A 20719-nucleotide genomic window follows, 5' to 3' on the forward strand; every position below is an offset into this window, starting at 1 on the left:
TTGACCTTTATAAAAACAACTTACGTAGCCTTGTTAATATAAAATTATAATTCAAGCACAGACGTCAACAAATGATCAGTGTCAGGCCTTAATGGGTCAGACACACTTCCTGTTTTTGTTTTTGTTTTCATAACAATTTCAGGAAAAATACAGCACACTTAATATTTTGCAAGTGGGAATATTTTCGAATTGTTCCTGAAAAGGACAGAACATTACGCTTAAGCACGTCCAATTTGAAGAAACATGTAGATAAGGTGCTTTAGCATGTTAGAAGAGTTAGATGCTTATGACATTAGACACCTGAAGATAAATGTTTGATAGATGCTTTAGAACAGTGCAAAGCAGCAAAAGCTGGATCTGCAAACCCTGTCTTCCACAAAAACAGTTGTCTTTGAAGGCACTAAGGAACCTCACAGCTGCATATCTGGGGGAGGATGTGAGGTGAATATCAATGCTGGAGTCCCCCGGCTTTCAGAAAGTTCATTAGCCATATTCCAACCAAGTGACGAAGTTGTAGATCGCTAGTCTAAGATAGCAAAGCAGTTTAATTGGGTTAGCAGGGATGGAAACGTATATGTCCAAGTACATCATCCACGTGAATCTTGTAAGTCTCAATTGCAACTCCAGTCTTGAGAACCTTTACAAACTTGAGTCTGAGTCCATTACTAACATTAAATAATTGGGAAGTAGGCCAAAATGAAACTTACTGTTGTGTTTGTGTGCTCTCTGTAAGCCAGGGGTCAGTTAATGAGCTGTTTTCAGCACAACACTGCCTGTAAATGATGTGATAGCATTGGAGTGGACCTCATTGTGGACCGGTTAAGAAAAGCATGAGAAATGTCTTAGTGATAAGTCATATTTGATGACTGTATTAGTAACTGGGACTTCATATTAGACCAAATCTTTATTTATGGAGATGCTTTGCAAGAGAAACTTAATTAAATTAGGAAGTAATGTTACCTCCTTAGAGAATAATACTGGGTCTTAACTTATTACTACTAAATAATATGTGATATATTACTTTTAACAAGTAACTCTAAATCTAACTAAAGTTATAGCCACAGGAATAATACAGTATCATAAGTCTTTGTTTGGGTTTATGTCCAGAAGCAGACTGGACAATCTGGATTGGATCTTAAATCTAGAAGCTATCACTAAACCTTCCTTGCAAGCATCTTTCTCTCCAAGACAGATGGCATTACCCATTCATAAATGTCACAGAAACAGAGGGCCCATAAAGCAGCAGACAAAGTCAATAGTCTCGTAAGCAGCTGTTCCTCAGTTGCAGTGATCCCATTACATTATATTGTGTCCATTGAGAAGTAACGCATGTTAATGTACTGCAGACACTTGCTCTGGAGCTTGGAGAACTGACAGAATTAATGCGGCGACAGGATGTTGCGCGTGTCATTTTGAGTCACAGCACAAAATCAGAGCGATGCAGCCATAGCTTGGTGCAGTGTTTACTCTTGCTGTAAACAAAGAACTCAGAAAACCTAATTTTTTCCAATTTAAAATGATTTCCCTCCAGCATATTGCTTGTGTTATCATTTATTTTGTATGTGCCAAGTGCTCTTGGCGATATCTCCTATACTATTTACCTGATTAAAAAGAAACAGAATAAAATTAGAAAATGTTCTTTTTTTTGTTCTTGTGCTCTTTTACTCAAACTCACCCACAGGAACAATCAGGTGCCTCCTTTTTTACGCCATCTATTCACCTTTCTTTTTTTTTCCATCCTTGTTTCACAATGCTGTGGTATTTAAGGAGCTAATCCACAGCACTCTCTAAAGGCAGCCGTGTCACTCTAAAGAGCACCCTAGCAAGAGGGGTGAGAGGTGAGTGTGTGAAGACGTGTGTGTGTCTGTGTGTTTGTGCATAGCTTCTACTCTACAGTCTGTGCGTAGAGGAGGACTGACCTTTTAACAATTATCATGGGACAATCAGAACCTTTTGCCGCCTGTGCAGCTATCTATCCACTATCCCCTGCTCCACTTCTTCTCATCTCGACACCACCTTCCTCTTTTCTCCTGCCTCTGCATAGCCCTTTACAGTTCTGCATCTTGGATCAGCCCTTATCGCTGCTGTAGCGGAGGTGTTTTGTTACCTCCTCTCACACTAACCATAGGTAGACAGGATGAGAGATAGGAAGAGTGAGAAATTGAGAGAGATGCAGAGGGTAAGTGCGGATTAGGTATGGCTGCTGTTAATTTTAGATATCGGCAGTCTGTCTGGCTCTGCTGCTGCAGCGCTGTGATGGCACCCATGTACCCGTTACTGCTTGTATTGCTGCCAACCGTGGTGTTCGGACTACGCACGTTTTGCTGAATGATCCCTCCTTACCTATCTGAAAAAAAAGCATGTTAAGAGAGATCAATGAAGCTTCCACTCACCCAGAGAGAAAAAGCAAACACATCAACAACATTTCTTCCTCATCAAACTCCATCTAGCAGCTGTTAGCAGCCTCTCACTGAAGGCAAAGCTATTACTTGCCAGGAGCTTTCCAGCAGCTCCAGTATGACACTTGAAACATTGAACACAATTTAGTTGCTGCCAAATTCTTATTGCATACAACACACCATCAGTGATGAGACCTCAAGTCTAATTTTCAATAGATCAACACCAGAACCGTGATGTGCTGTGATTGTGTGTTTATCTATGTCTATCTGATGATTCAACAAGAGTCATGATACATGATCATTTGAATTAGCTGGGTTATACATTGCATGTTTTGCAGGCTGGTAAGACAATGTGAAGATTTCATAGTTGTAAATCTCCAGTTTATCTTACTGTGGGTTTTGTTTCATGACTATGGGAATTCATTTAAAGAAAGTAACTAGTGGCATTTGGAAGGATTGTTGTTATCTTTATGGAAATCCAAACAAAATTTAATTCAGATCTGTATTTTTGTAGTCATATCTCTGACTCTGGTTTTTAGTTTTGCTTTCATCTTGAAATGTCTCATCCTTACACTCTTATGTGTAAGGATGAGACAGAGGAAGAGTGACAGTGATGAGCCAAGAATCGAAGAGTCAGAATGACAGCGGACAAAGAGAACAGAAGAAATGCAAGGGAGGATGGGAGGGAGAAAAGACACAGAGATGGAGGTTGGTCATATGTACAGAATACGCAACTTCTTAAGTGGTGAAGTTGCGTATTCACAGATACACACCAATACTAGGGATTTGTGTTTTTTCTATCCTCCTTTTAGCCCAGTTTTTTGATAAATACCAGCACCTGAGGGAGATAACATTAACTGTTTGGTGGTGGTTTAGTAGCATGGAGCCATTAAATATACTTGGTCATTTCATCCATTCTAAAAATACTGATCACATTGTCTCTGAACACACTGATGGTTCTGCACCTTATATTTAGACTGTAACCAACCAGGATATTAAGAGGAATTCAAAGTCTTGTGTTGAGCACTTGAAAATCCCCCTAACCCTGCAGAAGCACTGCTATGTGTGAAGGTCATCAGTAAGTCCTGCTATGTCTCAATATGACGGCAGACCAGCAACTAGACACACATCCATATAAACCAACCTTCCAGGGACAAGATTACATGTAGTTGTCCTGTTGCCCATTATTCCATGTAGTGACACGGCTGAATGAAATAGAGGAATAAGAAACAGGAAGTGGGAGAAAGCAGCCACACAGATTTTCTATTGCCTTTGAACCTTCATAATGAAACAAACTCCTTGAAGTTTTAATGAAAGCAACTATTTACCATTCCCTTTTTCTCCCTGGGCTGCTGAGCTTATGTTGCTTAGACTGAAAAAGTAAAATATATATATATATATAAATAAATAAAAATAAAACTGCAGTCTCCTTTAATCTTCTTTATGCAGGCTGTAAGAGGTGCTCTCATGCATTTAAATGGGGGAGATTCTTGGACACACATGACAGCAGGGGGTATTGACAGGCCCTACAGGTGAGGAATTGGTGCCATATTTCACAGTCTAGGTGAGCCAGTGGCCATCAGTTCTGGCCAGCATATCCTCTGGCCTTATCTCTGATATAGAGGGCCACTATTTCTTTCTCCCATCGCCTCCGCTCCCTGTGTGCACGCCCATTACTTGCACACAACCTGCCAGTATCCTTTCCCTACATTTTTTTCCATCTTCTATGTGACCCAGGCCTGTCAGACGGATGGACAACCCGTTGGCACACTGCACCTCGTGCTTGTGAATGCCTCTGGAAGTGAGATTGAGTGGCACAGTTAAACCTGACCTCACCTGAGTTCTCTGTGAAAAGATGAGGTTAGGTGTGTGTGTGTGTGTGCGTGTGTGTGTGCGTGTGTGTGTGCGTGTGTGTGTGTGTGTGTGTGTAGAATTTGTGTCTAACATGTCATGACATGTAACAGCCAGTGTTTGCTGATGCACAGGTAATATATAGGATTTTGGTTGTAATATAAGAACATCAACCTTTTATGTTGCAGTTCTGTGCTTTTACCATATAACACTGTGGTGGGTTAATAGAATGCTGTTACCTTTTTTTTCAATGCCTGTGCCCTACATTACTCAGGGTCACCTGCTGTGTGTGTGTGTGTGTGTGTGTGTGTGTGTGTGTGTGTGTGTGTGTGTGTGTGTGTGTGTGTGTGTGTGTGTGTGTGTGTGTGTGTGTGTGTGTGTGTGTGTGTGTGTGTGTTTTTGTGTGAACAATCCAACACTCTGATCCACTGGTGTTCAGGTCAATCTTACTGCTAGGCCGTGATCCCACTTTCATTGCCCTTGGCCAGATAAAAGCAGAGAGGCAAACATGGGGGTTTTACTCAGAGACAAGACAATAAAACTGAAATGATGTTGGTAAATAGCAGAAAGTGTTGTGTTTAGAATCAGTGAGACCAGTAATGTAAGGGATTTGGTCTGTTACTGGCTTCTGCTGGGTGTGTCAGTGGCACAAGCCTGCACTTCAGATGCCTGCTGAGAGAGAGATCTGATTTCAGATGCTTCTTGGTGGTTCAGGTGTAACAGGCTCAGCACTGCTCTCAACCACGGGGACTAGAACTACTTCCCCACCGTTACTCTACTTTCTACTGTCAGCCGTTAAAAAAATAAGTGCAGGCCTTCTTACAACATGATAAAGAAACACATTTTCTGTTTGAAAATACCAACACTTGCATTGTCTTGATTTTAAAATGAGGCGTTTAAATCTACACAGGGAGCAGGTGTCCTTTGATGGAGGCAGCCATGTTGCACCGCCATGTTTCTACGGTAGCCCAGAGCAGACAAACCAAACACTGGATCTAGACAGGGAGTTTACATATTGTGCCTTCGTCTTTTAATGTAGCTTAACTATCAGATCAGTATTTTTATTTGTCCAGCACTTTACACCCAAATAGCTGAAAAATGAACAAAGAATGTCTGACTGTAAAGTCTTTTCATTTTTAATATTCAGTTTGAATTTAAACTTTAAGTTTTGATTCTCTTGCCTTGAAATATTTCAAAGATGGTCAGAAAATATTAACAGAAATCTGTGCTTCGCCTGATCACATACTCATGAACATCCTCAGTCTTTTCTAGTGCATGTACTTGGCTGCTCCTTCTCCCAGTGCCCACTGCCCCACCAGATGTCCAGCATGTTACTGAGTTGGACCATATGGTAGCCAGCACCGATACAGTGCTTAACATTACCAAGTCTTCTGTGTGACAGAAGAGTGTTAAACACTTCTCATGATGCAGCAAATGTCTCATTGGGTGTGTGTTTGGTAAAGGACTGCTGGGATAGGGAGAAATACAGGGGGTCAAAGCTGAGGCTGATAATTCTCTGTCACTGAACCATCCAAGTATTTGATTGCAAGTTTCGTTGGAAATGGTTTGAAGCTTTTATCAGAAATGTTCTTGTCTGACTGTATTTTGCATTAAACTAAAACTACAAAGGTTTAAAACATGATGTCTAATGCACATGAGTACTATAATCACAACAGAGGCCAATGGAGAAATGATATTGGAAAACATTGTTTATCAGTTGGATACAAATTATTTACAATTACAATACGCTGCTCTATGGTGCACAGGCATCTCGCAGCTACAGTGAGTGTTGTCAAGTATTTGGCTCTTGCCAGCACTTTGATGGTGAAGCTCTGGATTTGACAGGAAATATTTTTTCCCCTGGGAGGGTCTTTGAGAGTTGGCACTGGTCTGCTACTGCAGTGACCACTGTGGTAAATAACATACGGGCTTGTTATCTGTCCTCAGACCTAGAAAACACTCTCCCATCACCAGATACTTGCTCATTAGACTGCAGCTCAAGGCAAAGCACAGAAGGAGAGAGCAGTGGGGGGAAAAAAGTGTGAGAGGCAAAGAAGACAGAGGAAGAGTGACAGTGATGAGCCAAGAATCGAAGAGTCAGAATGACAGGGGACAAAGAGAACAGAAGATATGCAAGAGAGGATGGGAGGGAGAAAAGACACAGAGATGGAGGTTGGTCATATGTACAGGTATCATATGTGCACAGAATGGATATCAGCATCAGAGTGTGCATGTTTGCACGAAAGAGGAAATGAGCTAAGTAAAATAGGACGTTGACAGGCAGTGAGAGTGAGGCCCATAGAGATGCGGGAGAGAAAATGCGATGGCACACCTCAGCGATCAGCCGATATAGCAGCAGCTGTGGGCTCAGTCAGAGGCTGTGTGTCTATATATCTGTGTGGAGCAGTGTGTAGCGGTTTCCAGCGGAGTGTGTCAGGTGCTCTTCAGTCTACCAGCTGTTCACAGCTCTTCACACAGTGAGAAACAACAAGCTGGTTGAGAATCTACAGACCTGGAACCCAATCAGCACAATGGCAGCACTTTGTTTCATGTTTCCAAGCCAGTGACACTCTACTGTCTTTGCTATAGATTTTTACAACCATTATTATTTAACTTTATAGTATCGTTCACCTTCTGTATTCAGTCGCTGTTGCTACACAACTGATATTGACACTGATACTGATATTTTCTTGTTAATATATTTTTAAGAAGAAAATGGCCACTTAAAATTGTGAAACTTAAGATATTCAATTTGCAGTTGAAGAAAATTAATTAGTTCTAACTTTTAAAAAGATGGAACCATTTTTGACAACTGACTACAAACGGTAACTCTTCATTTTATTACTTACATTTAAAAAATATATATATAGATATATATACATCTGCCTGCTAATAAAATGTACATCTTACAAAGATACTCACTTGTACTTCCAGTTGTTGTCAATTCTGATAATGCTGTTTTTGCTTTGGTCTGTTTTACATTGCTGTGATAGTATTTGCCAACAATCACTTTGCTCTCAGCTCTTGGTCTCAGTGAGGAAGCAAAATAACCAGCTCGTGAAATTTAGTGTGACAGTCTGGTTTAGGCTTGTGCTGAGCTGTGAATGTACTGTAGTATAGTCCTCACACAGGCACTAAACAGTAGAACTTACTGTTTGACTCAGGAGTAAGTAATTCTGGTTATTGCAGTACTGGATCTCAAACAGCCACAGGTACATCCATAAAATCGAGTGTTGTTTTATCTCAAAATTAAATTAGCTCATTAGAGAACAAGTCCTCCAAATTAAAAGATCACATAAGTTGTTTGCCCCTGTGATGAGGAACATCTCCTGAAAGAGCCAAATATTGGTTTGAAACAGGAAACAAATCCTGTCTTTTGTCGACACACTCACCCTGACCTCCTCTATGAGATGCTGTTAGTTGCATTATGGGAATTGTAGTTTATAATCTATTGGAGCTTGAGCAGTAAGAACTAGAAATCAGGATGCTCCAGCTTCTGTTTATTTGATTTTGACTTAAAAAAAAAAAAAATCTAAATCTTCTGACTGGAAATGCAGAACTGGCATGTGTTCAATGTGAAACTCATCTAGCTAATGACTGCCCTGAAGTCATTTGATAACACTTTATTTGGCTAATCTTACAAATTTCTTATAATTTCCTAGACAGGAATTAATGTGTCATTTTGTACTAATTAGAAGGAAAACAGCCAGTATGCTGGCAGAGTTGTAGCAATTAATTGTTGATTTGTAGAAAAGTTTCCTTAGAAGACCCGTTAAGAAGCCTCAAAAGAGCTGGGCCAATCACAGCTGTTTATCTGCAATGTGGCGGGCTTTCCGCTCCAGGCGTCCAATCAGATTTAGACAAGCTCTGCACATATGCACTGACTTTCATAACGTTTCTCAGTTCCTGTCCCAAGTCTGCAAATCTTTCTACAACTTTCTTTTGCTGTTTACTCTGTTTAGAAATATGCACAGAAGAGGTGATAACACCATGTGTTCTTATGTTTTTACAACAAAAACCACAAATGTTATTCACTAGCAATAGCACGCAGCCCGCCCCCTGGAAATCGTTTTCGACCAAAGAGATTCCAGACTAATTCTGTGTGTAGAATAGGAAAAGAATTAGTCTGGCTGGCCAAGCCCTTAAAACAGAGGCGTCTTCAGAGCTGCCTGTATGGAAACTAATCCTACAACATGATATGTGTATGATAAAAAATAAAAGAAGACTTATTGTAGGTTTTTGCTGTGCATCTTTGTGCTATAGACTTTAGTTGAACCATGATCCACCATTTTCTTCTAAAGTTTTTTCAGGGCGATTTTTATCGTCAACCTTGGAAAACTTTCCATTTAAAACTAGATCATTTTTTGTGTTGGAAACTTTATTCTCCGTATTTGTATTTAGTTAGTTATTTAAGTATAAGTATACTAACAGAATAGTATAATTACATAGTGTAGAGTTTTTATTTACTATTATGTGCCAGTGGGCTCATGCACACTGATCGTACATTGCTTCTTTGTCACTGTAATGAGAATCAGTGAGGCTCCTGAGTGACATAAGGGACTTCTGGACCCAATCTCAAGTCTGAAGTAAACACCTGCTAACCAATGAGTTTGAAGGATTTCAGGCTGGGGAGGCATAGGAATTGTTAATGGTCACACACATATACACACACACACACTTTTCCCATTATGTGGTGGTGTACTGTTGCAAACGGGGACAAATCAGGCAGTATTGATTACTTAGTGCTGATTGCTGGTTTGAGGATCAGGGGCGTTATGCTGAGAGACTATCTGAATGCCATAATAAGTCAAGCTGTAATTTGATACAACCTATTGAAAGCCCGCTCCAACAGTGAGACAATAGCTGCTGCTTTGAATTTCTAGTTTCACCTTGAGTTTGTATGAATCAATAAGATACTGTCTACGTTTTCTGGTGTGCTGTAATGAAGAAAATCACTACCTCTGTTATGTGCATTTGTAATTGTTTTTATTGGAACGATGAGCTGTAAAATATTTAGAGTTTAGTTTAACTGTCTCGATTCTGATGCGTTATTGTTCATGTCCTCAGGTGATGTTTTTTATTTGGAATCATAATAATTTTAATTATGAATAACTAAAAGCCTTATTAATAGCAAATAAATTAAAAAAAACTCCCTCTTGTTTTTCCTTTTTGGAGCAGAAGTGTGAGACATGACATGAAAACAAGTGCAAAGCACCTTTGACTCTCCATTAACTGCCAGGACTTTGCTGAACCAGCTGCACTGGTCAAACCTGGAAATACTTTCAAATAACAGAGAAGGTGATTTTACATTTGGATTAAACCGAGAGGTGGTGGGACATACGTTTTCTAACGTGAGCTGCATAGGTATATAGGCTGTGGGAGGTCTCGTGATCTCCACTAACCCTTGTCTGAACAAAGTGACATAATGAGGAATGGTATTTGGAAGTAGAGGAGCAAAGGGCAAGAAATGGTATTAACAACTGAAGAAATGTGGAGGGAAAGGCAGCCATCCCAGCCGAGATCCTCTAACCTCGGATTTAGCTTGTCTAGCCATCTTTGTTTTTCTCATTATCATGAGGGCTAGGATATCATAAGCCTCTAAATCATTTGACGGCTGGAATGCAAAATCTGCTTCGCCTTTTTGGCAAGCCCTCCACACTTTGTGAGCGCCAAGCTGGATTTATGAACCTACCTCGGTTGGGCCAAGATAAGAACTATAGGTTATATGGAAAATATAAACACAGACGTTTTTTCAGAAGTACAAAAGTTGCCATTAGTTCATTGTATGAAAAAAAGAAAAAATAATTTTCTCTTGTTTATTCCTTCTTCGCTGTCTGTGTACACTAGCAAAGAAATGCTACTACACCTTTCTGCCTTACACTTCTTATTTTTCATCTTTCAGTGCAAACACCAATTACATTTTCATGTGATTTACGAGTTGCTGCCTTTACAGGACCCTCATTGGAAAAACAGCTCTCAACACGGTCTGAAAAACCATCTCCTTAATTAATCAGCTTGGTGTCCCCAGGTAGAACGGGGTCAACCTATCACGGAAGGAAACACGATGGGTCTCAAATGGAGAAAAAGCTGTTTTTTCTTCTTCTCCCTCTCTTCCATCAGAGCCTCGAGCAGGCTGCTGCATCTGTTTCATATTTGGTCCTTCCTTTGAAAGTTTCACAGCCATCTTGGGTTTTTACATCGCTGCCGCTGCTGATGGCTATGGTTAAGATGGATGGGGGGAGATGCGGCGTTTTCTCCTCTGTCATCAGCATTTTCACTTCTCTTCTTCTCTTCTGTTTTCATAACAGCTGTGCTGGGAGAACAGGGGCCCACTGGCATCACCAGGCCACTTGAGCTTCTCTTCCTGCAGCAGTAACAGCAGCGTCAGCCCACCTCTCGAACCTATTCATTCTCTTTCCTTTCAACTCTGCAGTGCTAGGCAGGGAGGAATTGGTGTGTGTGTACAGTATGTCGCTGCAGAAAACACACCCTTGGATCAAACAGGATCAGTGTTCCTCTGTATTTTGGATGTAGGGATGTGACACTACAGGCAAAATTCATGTCCGAGAGTGTGAGTTTGAGCTACAGAAAACCATATGTGTCTTTGCATACAGGTGCATCTAAAGAGATGTGTGGGCACTTTGCAGACATTTATATTTTTGCTCCTTTCTCTTCTTCGTTTGGCATTTTTTCCTTTTTTCAAAAGTAAGGGTACAAGTTTGTGTCAGATTTATCAAAGGTGTGTGTCTGAGCACAAGTTTTCTGTGCCTTTTCTTTTCCTTTGACCTGAAGTGTCCAAATCCTGAGAGAAAGACTGATGATAATCTCTTCCATTCGGCCCTTGAATGAGCTGACTATCACCTGCTAAGTTTCTTCAATAATAAATTGCCTTGTAAGGTCAAGATGCAAAAGTTGAGATGCAGGAAAAAGGAAAAAAAAAACCCAAATACTCACCAGTATTAAAGCGCATTCAAGCTGAGTTGTTGAGCCAACAGACTAGTTATACTGGTCTTTTTTGGGGACAGGGTTTGGGTTGACCTTGTTTAATAGAAAGCAGGTTAAATGACAGTAAAGCTTCCAAGCATTAAAAGCTAAAGAGCTTGCAGTGTTTTCTCCTGATTATCTTCTAATGTTTTGAAATTAGCTGAGCGTAATCGCACGCCTCTTCTGCTCTCAGCGCTACAGCTCTCCTCCAAATGTCACACTGAGTCCCAGTGGGGGGTAAATGTAGGAGAGAGCACAATGAGCCCAAGGGTGGAAATACTAAATGTAAAATGGTATACACTGAACCAGTGAAAGTATACATGATTTATTGCCCAACAATACTTTGTCTTTGATATAAAACTGTAGCTGAGCATTTGCTCTCCTTGTGAAAAAATATATAGTTCACTTTAAACCCAAAATGTTCTTTTATTGTGCCATTGTTTCTTATTTTGTGACAATAAAGTCACATGCATTTTGTTGTTTTAACCAATCGGTTAGAGAGAGAAAGGCAAGAGAATGAATTTTACAGTCGGAGCCCACAGCTGCCTTGTTTATTGTTTCCTGTATGTGCCATAAACAGTGGGATAGAGTTTGCCGTCGAATTGTAATGAATAGTTTAGCTTGAATATAAAGCAGTGTGACAGAGTCCAGGTGGGTGAAGTTGCGTCCTAGATTACCTACTGCCTTTCCTGCTTCTGTTCAAAGGCTAATTTCATGCTCAATATTCCTGCATCTCAGATGGTCCAAGCAAGAATGTCGGCGTATTTTTGATACGTCGGAGAATAGACCGCCTGTCGTTATGAAAAACAGGAAACGGAGGGGGAGAAGTGTAGTGTTGCAGAAACAGTATTAAAGAAAATATGTTACACGTGTTACTAAGGTCTGAACTGACATATAGGCCTCTGGACACAACCAGCGCTATACAAGTTGGTAATTTCCTAATCTTAAAATGCTTTGTGTTGTATTTGTTCCTATCAATGTTACTGTGTTGGTGTTGGTCCGGTCTCGTCTGTAGCTGACAGTCAGGGATGATGCCTCTGTTATTTATTTTGACTGCAGCTTTCAGGTGAAGTCTTTTTTTTGGTTTGTTTTTGTGATGAGTACACAGCGTTCACAACATTAATCAGCCTCCCCCATACTCTGTCTATTGTTAAACAGGACAAGACAATTGTGAAAGTGCTAAATTAAACATTGTGGTTTGGCTGAACCACATTTAACATGAGCTCAACCTTTTTGTCATTAAAGGCCTTTTGCCTTTTTTCAGCTAACTGCTTCATTTTTTGTCAACATGTTTTACATTTAGGCTACAAGTATGTTGTTTACCATACATGGCAAACTGAGGACATGCTTTGCTGTAAATGAGCATATATATGTCCGAGCATTGTAGATGTGGGACATTTGGATTAGAATCAGTCCCAGTGTTTGTTTGTTTGTCTGTTTTCAGTGTTTTCTTCCTGTTCAGAGGAGGAAACATGAAGTCACACTGACAGTTTTGGTGACATCCTCCTGCATCATCATCGACAAGAGGGTTTGTTTTAATTCAACCACAGATGCTCAGTGTGAAAAGTCTGTCATGGGCGGTTTTATCCCAGTGTCCTGCTGGAAAGTCAGACGCACCACTCGTCCATCCAACACCACTACCATGTCTTGGTGTTCTGTTTGTGGAAAACAAGCAAAAAATAGAATATGACCAGTTTTATTGAAGTTCCAGTCCAGTTTAATTATAGCAGGAAAAGCAGTATTGTACTTCCTAAAAAGAGATGAGTCATTTGTCACTGCTACCTAAAAAGAATGGTAGTTGTACAAAACCATTACACAATCACAGCTGGGGTTCTGATGTATAAGTGTCTTACTGATCTATAAACTGCTGTCCTTCCACTAATAATACTGGATAACCTGGAACAGCAGCCACGTGCAAAGCCATTATTTTGGTAGGTTTCATTATATAGAATAATGTTGGAACTGTAATCACCTTATTTGTAAAGTATTTCGAAATAGGCTGTGTGTAAAAAGTAGGTGCACAACAATAATCCCCGTGATGAAAGGAGAGGGAGCTGTTAATCATGCAGAGATATAAGTTTAGTGCTCTCCTCCCCATGGGGACCAAGTTGTCACATGAATAAAAGAAGTGCCCGTGGCTCTTTCTCACACAGTTAAGATTCTTCTGTGCACCCTCACAAACACAGGCCCATTCCCCCCTTAATTACTCTTACTCTCTCTGCATCTCCATCACTTTTCACTCTATTTTTCTTTGAAGCTTGAAATCAGAGTTGAAAGCAAGGCCAGTGTATTTATAACATTTTCATCAGTTATTATTTTTGAGGAACTGAAAAACCAAACGAAATATGAGATTATTAGCTAGAAAAGAAATGACAGGGTGTTTTTTCTTGTTGTTGTTGTTCTGTTGTGGGTTTTTTTTTCTGAAGGAAGGGGCCGTGGTGAAGAAGAACAAGTAGCGTCTGAATGAGGTGCAGGTAAAAAAAAAGAAATTAAAATAGAATAATTAGAGTATAAATTCTCTGAGGTGTAGAGCTGTGAGTGTACAGTACACTAAGTGAGTCTGGGCCTATATATCTGTACATGAGGTTATGTTAGAGGGTAGTGTGCTCGGTCTATGCCTGTGTCAAAACCATAATTCATAAGGAAAATATCAGCAGAGTGCAGGGTATCTCTATGGAATTTATCCATCCTGGAGCTGCAGAGGTAAAGTGCTTTTCAAAAGAGCTGCCCTTTCCAACATTGTTCCTTCAACACTGACCTATGACTAAGATTACAATTCACTCCCTCCTATATGGCTGTTAGTGCTGAAATGTCATTCACACTTCTTTTCTCTACTATTGTCTTCCAGCCTTCATCTCCTCTCCTCTTCCACGTCTCTCCACATCTTTCTTGTTGCCTATGGAGGTGACAGGGTTATCACAGTATGAGCAGTTGTTTTCTCCCCAATCCATTTTTATCTGTGATTCGAAAGATTAATTTTCCAGTCACGCTTCTTCCTCCTCAGCCAATCAACTTCCCCACCCCGCCATGCTTTGGTTGTTTTTGAGGTGGGGGGAAAAAAGCCAATTGGTTTCTTTGTCACCTCAATCGAGTGCCTCCGCCCCGGCGTTCCCGCGTTCCATCTGGAAAACACATCTTCGCTTTGGCTCGGTCATTTGACTACAGCAATAAGTCTGTATGACTTCATTTAAAATGCTGTTTGGCGCGATCGTGAATGTCTTGTCAGTTGGTATTAGAGCGATGGGACGTTGTGTGTTGGTGTGTGTGTGTGTGTGTGTGTGTGTGTGTGTGTGTGTGTGTGTGTGTGTGTGTGTGAGAGTTGTTAGTAATGCTGCACAGAGACAAAGCTTCAATAAAAACCTGGCTGTAGAAATACTGAAAACCAAAACATGACCAGCATGGAGGGAACAGGGCGGCTTTGTTTGAAATGAACCCAGCAGGTTCTATTAGATTTAAATAGCACATGAACTCCCTCATGATATTGTTTAAACGTGGTACCCTTCAATGCTTTCAGTGTAGATTTCGCATATGTGTTTTTGTTCATTATACAGTCAGTGATGCCGACACTAAAATATATATCTAAAGCTGCTTCACCAAAATGAAGGTTGTTAAAGTGGGAGCAGGCCTCAGTGTAAGTGGATGTCACCCACAGCAGGAGTGCAGCACGAGTGCATGTTTATTGTCGGGCTACTGAGTAACTTTAATGGAGCAGTTTGGGTTTAACTGCCTTGTTTATGGACAAATTTGACAAGAGTCGGTAAGAGAGAGTAGAGCCTGTTATTTTACACACCAGCTATTTGCAAGTGATTGTGCTGGTGTTGACACTTTTAATAAGCAGGTACCCTATAACTTTAATGGCTTACTTCTCAGCCCTGCCTTTTTTCTATAATTAATCTGGATCTCTTGGTAAAGATCAGAGTGACCTAGAGCTCTGATTCAGTTGCTTCATTTAAAAAGTGATATTTTGGCATGTCTCCACCTCTTTAATTCTCAGTGTATCTGTACAGGACAGGCATGCACACTAACTGAGGATTATTCAGACCTTCTCTAGCAACCTTCTTGCTCTGCAATCTCACCACTTAGTTTTTCACATTGTATGAATTTGTACAGATTCAGAGGCTCTAGCGTACAGTATATGTTACTCCGTGGGCAATGTGGTCATGACTGTTGCACAGAATAACTTGTGATACATGAAAATGAAAAATAAATATTAAGATTAATTCTATTTTACAGTTTCCAAGCAGCAATCCATCTAACATATAATGGTGTAGCTGGCAGCAGCTATGCCCTTACAGTGTGAGATTATTATAGGTAATAAAAGCATCAGACAAACCTTCACTCAGAGCGACTCAGCTGTGACTCCTGTCAAACTGTCAGGCACTGTACTTTCTATGGCTGCAGATGTCACAGATCACAACAGCAAACTCCAAAATATGAATTGTCATCAAGTCAAACAGATTGATTATTCAATTTTCTCATAAGAAACAGAAATAACAATACATTTCATGACATACACCAGTTATTATATAACTGAAGATATACAACATGCCCTAATGTATGAGCGCACACAGTCACATGCACACATACCTGAAATTAAAGGTATAAATTTACAGATTTATAGAAAAGAAGTTTTTTTTCTTTCATTTGATCACATTATGCCTGTTCCAGTATTCATCATATTCCAGGTCTGCTTTTCCATGGTCTGTGAAACAGTGATGTATGCCCTCTGCATCTTTGTGATTGATTGCATCTTAGCTGCTGACTTGCTTTAAAGCAAACAGTAACTTAATTCATCGGGGTTGTTTATTTTATTTTGGTTATTTATTGCATATGATATTGCATATCCCAGCTTCTCTTTCTCTCTTTAGGTTTCTCCAGGTTTGTTTGTGTGGTTGTTACAGCGTTAGGAGACAGGACTGGATGTGGTTGTGAGGCAGGATGGTTATTAAACACAGCATCAAGATGAAATAGCTGTGTATCACTTTGAACATCAGCATCACACACACACATATATACATTTAAATATTTGTCTTTTTACCTTTAAAATTTTGAGCCTTGTATTAAAGCCTACTTTTCTGAAGGTATGTGTCTAAAGTCAGAATCAGAGCCAAGCATCTGGTGGGTCCCTATATAACAACAGAAGCAATCTGTTTTCATGAGCTCGGTTCCCGGGGCAGCAGATTAAATTGCTTATTTGGATCCTGGGTTGAGAAAGTTTACTATAAGTACCTCTGAGGGCTAAAGCAGCAGGAAAAAGGTTCTTCAAAGCTTTTCTAAACTCTTCCTTTCAACTTGAGAAAATCAAGGTCAGCTTGTGTTTAACTTCTGTTCAGAGCCAACAGTAAAAGAAAGTGTGGGTGTAAAATCATGGCATCATAAACTAGCATGGATTTCAGTTTAACAGTCTCACATATTTTGACTGAGCTTGTATTTTAAAAGATGAATAAAAACTGTTTAATATTCATTGCCACCAAAAATAAATGTCACTTGCTAATTTGTAGTTGAAACCTCTGCTAAGCTCTGGAGCTTGGTCTAACCTTGATGTCACTTTTCTTGTGTCTCCAGTTCCACCCAACATCTACAAGGTGTCAGAAGATATCATAGTTAATGAGGGCAGCAATGTGACGCTCAGCTGTTTGGCCAACGGCAGGCCGGACCCTGCCATCACTTGGAGGCTGCTCAACCCCTCAGGTAAGAGACGCGTGTGGTGGTCTAGATGTCTGGCCAGTCTCTTTCAATCACATCAACATCAGGTTTGTTTTTAAGGGACCTGAAAACCAGAATCTTTCTTAAAGCATCAGCATTAGTTCATGCTACTGTATATGTAAAGGTTAAAGAGCTAAACAAATATGAATGTGTTATTTAGATATGGACAAAAAATCTGCTAGAAACAGATTCGAGCAGCATCTTTTTTCTCTTAATAATGTTTATTTGTTTTTTGATTTGTTTTGTTTGGATTGGGTTTTTTTGCCCCTTCACCCGATACAATTTGAAACAAACAAAAAATACATTTTCGCTCCTGGTGGGGACTTTAAATTGATTCATTTCCTGGGGAGACTTGCCCTAACCTTAACCATAAACACTACATGCCTAACCCTAACCCTAACTTTAACCATAAACACTACATGCCTAACCCTAAGCCTAACCTTAACCTTAAACTTAACCTAACCTTAGTGTGTGTCACAGTGTGAGTCCCCACAGTGTGAGCAATGTTGGTTGCACACACACAGACACACACTCATATTAGAGTCGCAGTGTAAACAGGAACTGCTAGTAGCCAAAGCAGCAACATGCAGATTTGCCTAAAAATAAATAAATAGACTAAAGGCGAAAAACCCATCTATCCTAAAATGTGGGTGCTTCTAATAGGTTCAATATTTAAAGATAGAAATACTGATAACTTAATGAAAACAGTTTCAGATGCACGAACTGGATTTGCATTTAAAGGGGTGTGTTTGTTTGACCATGGGTAGATTTCTGGCACAGTAGGTTTTTGTATGTGTGAAAGCTGTGTTGATGTTTGTGGTGTGTGCAAGGGGATGAGATTCCTCTAATAGAAGTGATGCAGTTTCTCTAGGATTTAATCTGGTTTCAGAGGAAAAATAAACGACGCCAACCACTGATAAACTCGTAGTGTGATGGATGGAGATGCTCAGTGTTGACAGCATCTCAGTTTGATAACAGCCATTATCAATTTGTGTGTCAGTTTGTCAGCACTCCACATGTTTCATCAAATACTTCTGCTTCCTGCACCAGGAAGCTCAGCAGCTTGGATAGATGCATTTGCCTCTTTTGTCTGTTTACTCTAAAGGAGAGTGGTTTGTTCAGCCTAGTCCTGCGAGCCATGTGGATCCGACAGTTGCGCTACAAAACTGTGGAGAAATCTGAAAGTTCCTTTTCATTTTCTTCCTGCGAATCTGAAAAGTAGCCCTCAAGGTTCAGATGGCTCACAAAGCTGCTGTAGGTAAAGCTCCTTTGTTTCCTTTAGGCAGCTTTTGTTCCAAGAAAATGAATGAAGAATTGGTTGTAGAGGAAAGTTAAAAGCAACATCCAGTAGTAGATTTTTTAGGGCTGCAGTGGACCTGGCCTTAGTAACAACGCCTCTGCAGGTTCTGTACAGTATTTTTTCTTTTCGTGATTCACTTTCTCTCTGTTTTGTTGAGGAGGTAGTGGGCAGACCACCTTCAACGTGTCTTTGTTCTTTATTGAAACTCTGTGAATGCTGAAACTGAAACACTGTGATAGAAGAATAATCCTGACAGCCTCCTGGCATCTTGTAAGTCTGCACAAGCACATGTGGCTTCTGAGATGAGGGTCCCAAACCATTTGCACTTAGTACTGTTGTTGTTGTTGTTGTTGTTTTGTTTTGTGGGTGTCTTTCGCCCCAGAATCCATAAAGTCTAACTCACTTCGAGAGCGTGCGGGGGACTGCTGAGACAGATAATGATGTCTGGCAGCCTGTGGTCTTGCTGCTTCATGTCTTCGCCCGTCTGGGTGGAATCGCTGCTTCGCTCAGGTAGCGAGACTCTTTTTTTGTTTTCAGTGCATACATCGAATCTCAGTTCGTGCCCATGAGGTTGGGCATGACACATGCCTGAAAGGTTCAAACGTATTAACAATACGGTCAACTAAAGCACTTTGTGCTCACTAAAATTAAGAACTTTTTATTTTAAGTGCTTGTTTCCTACCAGCTTTTGTTACCGTTCACTTTAACTATTACACAAAACGTCACTATGCCCTTATGTTAATATGGTTGTTTAATGATTTTACCTCATCAGATATAGAGCTGCAATGATGAGTCAATTAGTCAATCAAACTGATTTTTAATTGTTAATTATTTTGTTAATTGTTTGTTAATTATTTTGTTAGAAAAAATGCTAAAATTATTTCATCCCAACTTCTTAACATTTCTAGCTTTCTCATTTTTGCAATATTTTAATTATTTTGGGAGTTTTTGATCAAAGATGTCACCATGAGTATTTTTCACCATTTTTTTTTTTTGACATTTTAAAGAATTAACACCAGTCAATCCAGACGGATCGGGGCATCGGCAGCAGTAATGCGGTCGGTGTACCGGTCCGTTGTGGTGAAGAAGGAGCTGAGCCGGAAGGTGAAGCTCTCGATTTACCGGTCAATCTACGTTCCTACTCTCACCTATGGTCATGAGCTCTGGGTCATGACCGAAAGAACGAGATCGCGGATACAAGCGGCTGAAATGAGCTTCCTCCGCAGGGTGGCCGGGCGCTCCCTTAGAGATAGGGTGAGGAGCTCGGTCACCCGGGAGGAGCTCGGAGTAGAGCCGCTGCTCCTCCACATCGAGAGGAGTCAGTTGAGGTGGCTCGGGCATCTGTTTCAGATGCCTCCTGGGCACCTTCCTGGGGAGGTGTTCCGGGAGGAGGCCCCCGGGGAAGACCCAGGACACGCTGGAGGGACTATGTCTCCCGGCTGGCCTGGGAACGCCTCGGTGTCCCTCTGGAAGAGCTGGAGGAAGTGTCCAGGGAGACGGAAGACTGGGTATCCCTGATTCGGCTACTGCCCCCGCGACCCGGCCCCGGATAAGCGGTAGAAGATGGATGGATGGATGGATGGATGGATGGATGGACACCAGTCAATCAATCATTTTATATAATGAAACTATAATGAAATGAGGGACAAAACTCCAATATTAATCAGACTAAGACAATATTCTGATAAAGAAACTACCATGCAGAGGTGACAAAAGTACTCACATTCTATACTTAAGTAGAAGTACAGATACTTATGTGATCAAAGTAGAAGTACTGACTCAACTGCTTTACTCAAGTAAACGTAAAAAATACTGGAATGTACTTAAGTAAAAAAGTAAAAATGTTTGTTTGCCATCAATGATACACAACACATCTTTTGATAACTCCACAAAACTAATAAAGTTCGACACAAGAAAAAGGAAATTATTCTTCTTCTTTTATTAACAACCTGCTCAGCGCTGGTACAGGGAACAAAACACAACACATTCACCATGAATCGTTCTCGAACACTTCTTTTAAATACGGCCATGAACGGGGAACGTCTTGCTTTTCCGAATCTGCTGCATCGTCGGACTCGGTAACACTCCCTGGATCCCTTTCTTCGTCCATGTCGCACTGCAGGTTTTCTCTCTATGCTCTGTAACATGTAAAACAGGAACATGAAGGAATGTTCTAAAAGCAACTCATGTAAACACCATAATCAGAATATTGTCTTATTCAGAATAAGGTCAGTAGTCGGATTATTGCTGTCCATGTAAACATAGTCAGTATTGCTGTGCATATATATGAATCAAACTACTAAATAAATCAAAGCGAGCAAGAATTGCTGTGGTTTAATTACGTTTTTAAAAATGTAATTTATACAGAAGACGAGGTCAAAAGAGAGAAAACAACTGTTCAAAACAGCTTTAAATCAAACTGAACAAAACCATAAAACTCAAGATTACAACAAACAAACCCAGAAAGTCATCAAACTGC

The 20719-nt window shown here is 40.4% G+C and overlaps 1 protein-coding gene across 1 annotated transcript in view; it reads left to right on the top strand.

The window, feature by feature from the left end:
- Window positions 1–20719, top strand: part of lsamp (limbic system associated membrane protein) — a 161812-nt gene that overhangs the window by 115296 nt on the left and 25797 nt on the right. Inside the window, exon 4 of the mRNA XM_026312836.2 lies at window positions 16800–16925. Coding sequence (XP_026168621.1) covers window positions 16800–16925 — 126 coding nt within the window. The remainder of the gene's footprint in view (window positions 1–16799; window positions 16926–20719) is intronic.

Source organism: Mastacembelus armatus, chromosome 13 (genome assembly GCF_900324485.2).
Source record: "Mastacembelus armatus chromosome 13, fMasArm1.2, whole genome shotgun sequence".
Lineage (NCBI taxonomy): Eukaryota > Metazoa > Chordata > Actinopteri > Synbranchiformes > Mastacembelidae > Mastacembelus > Mastacembelus armatus.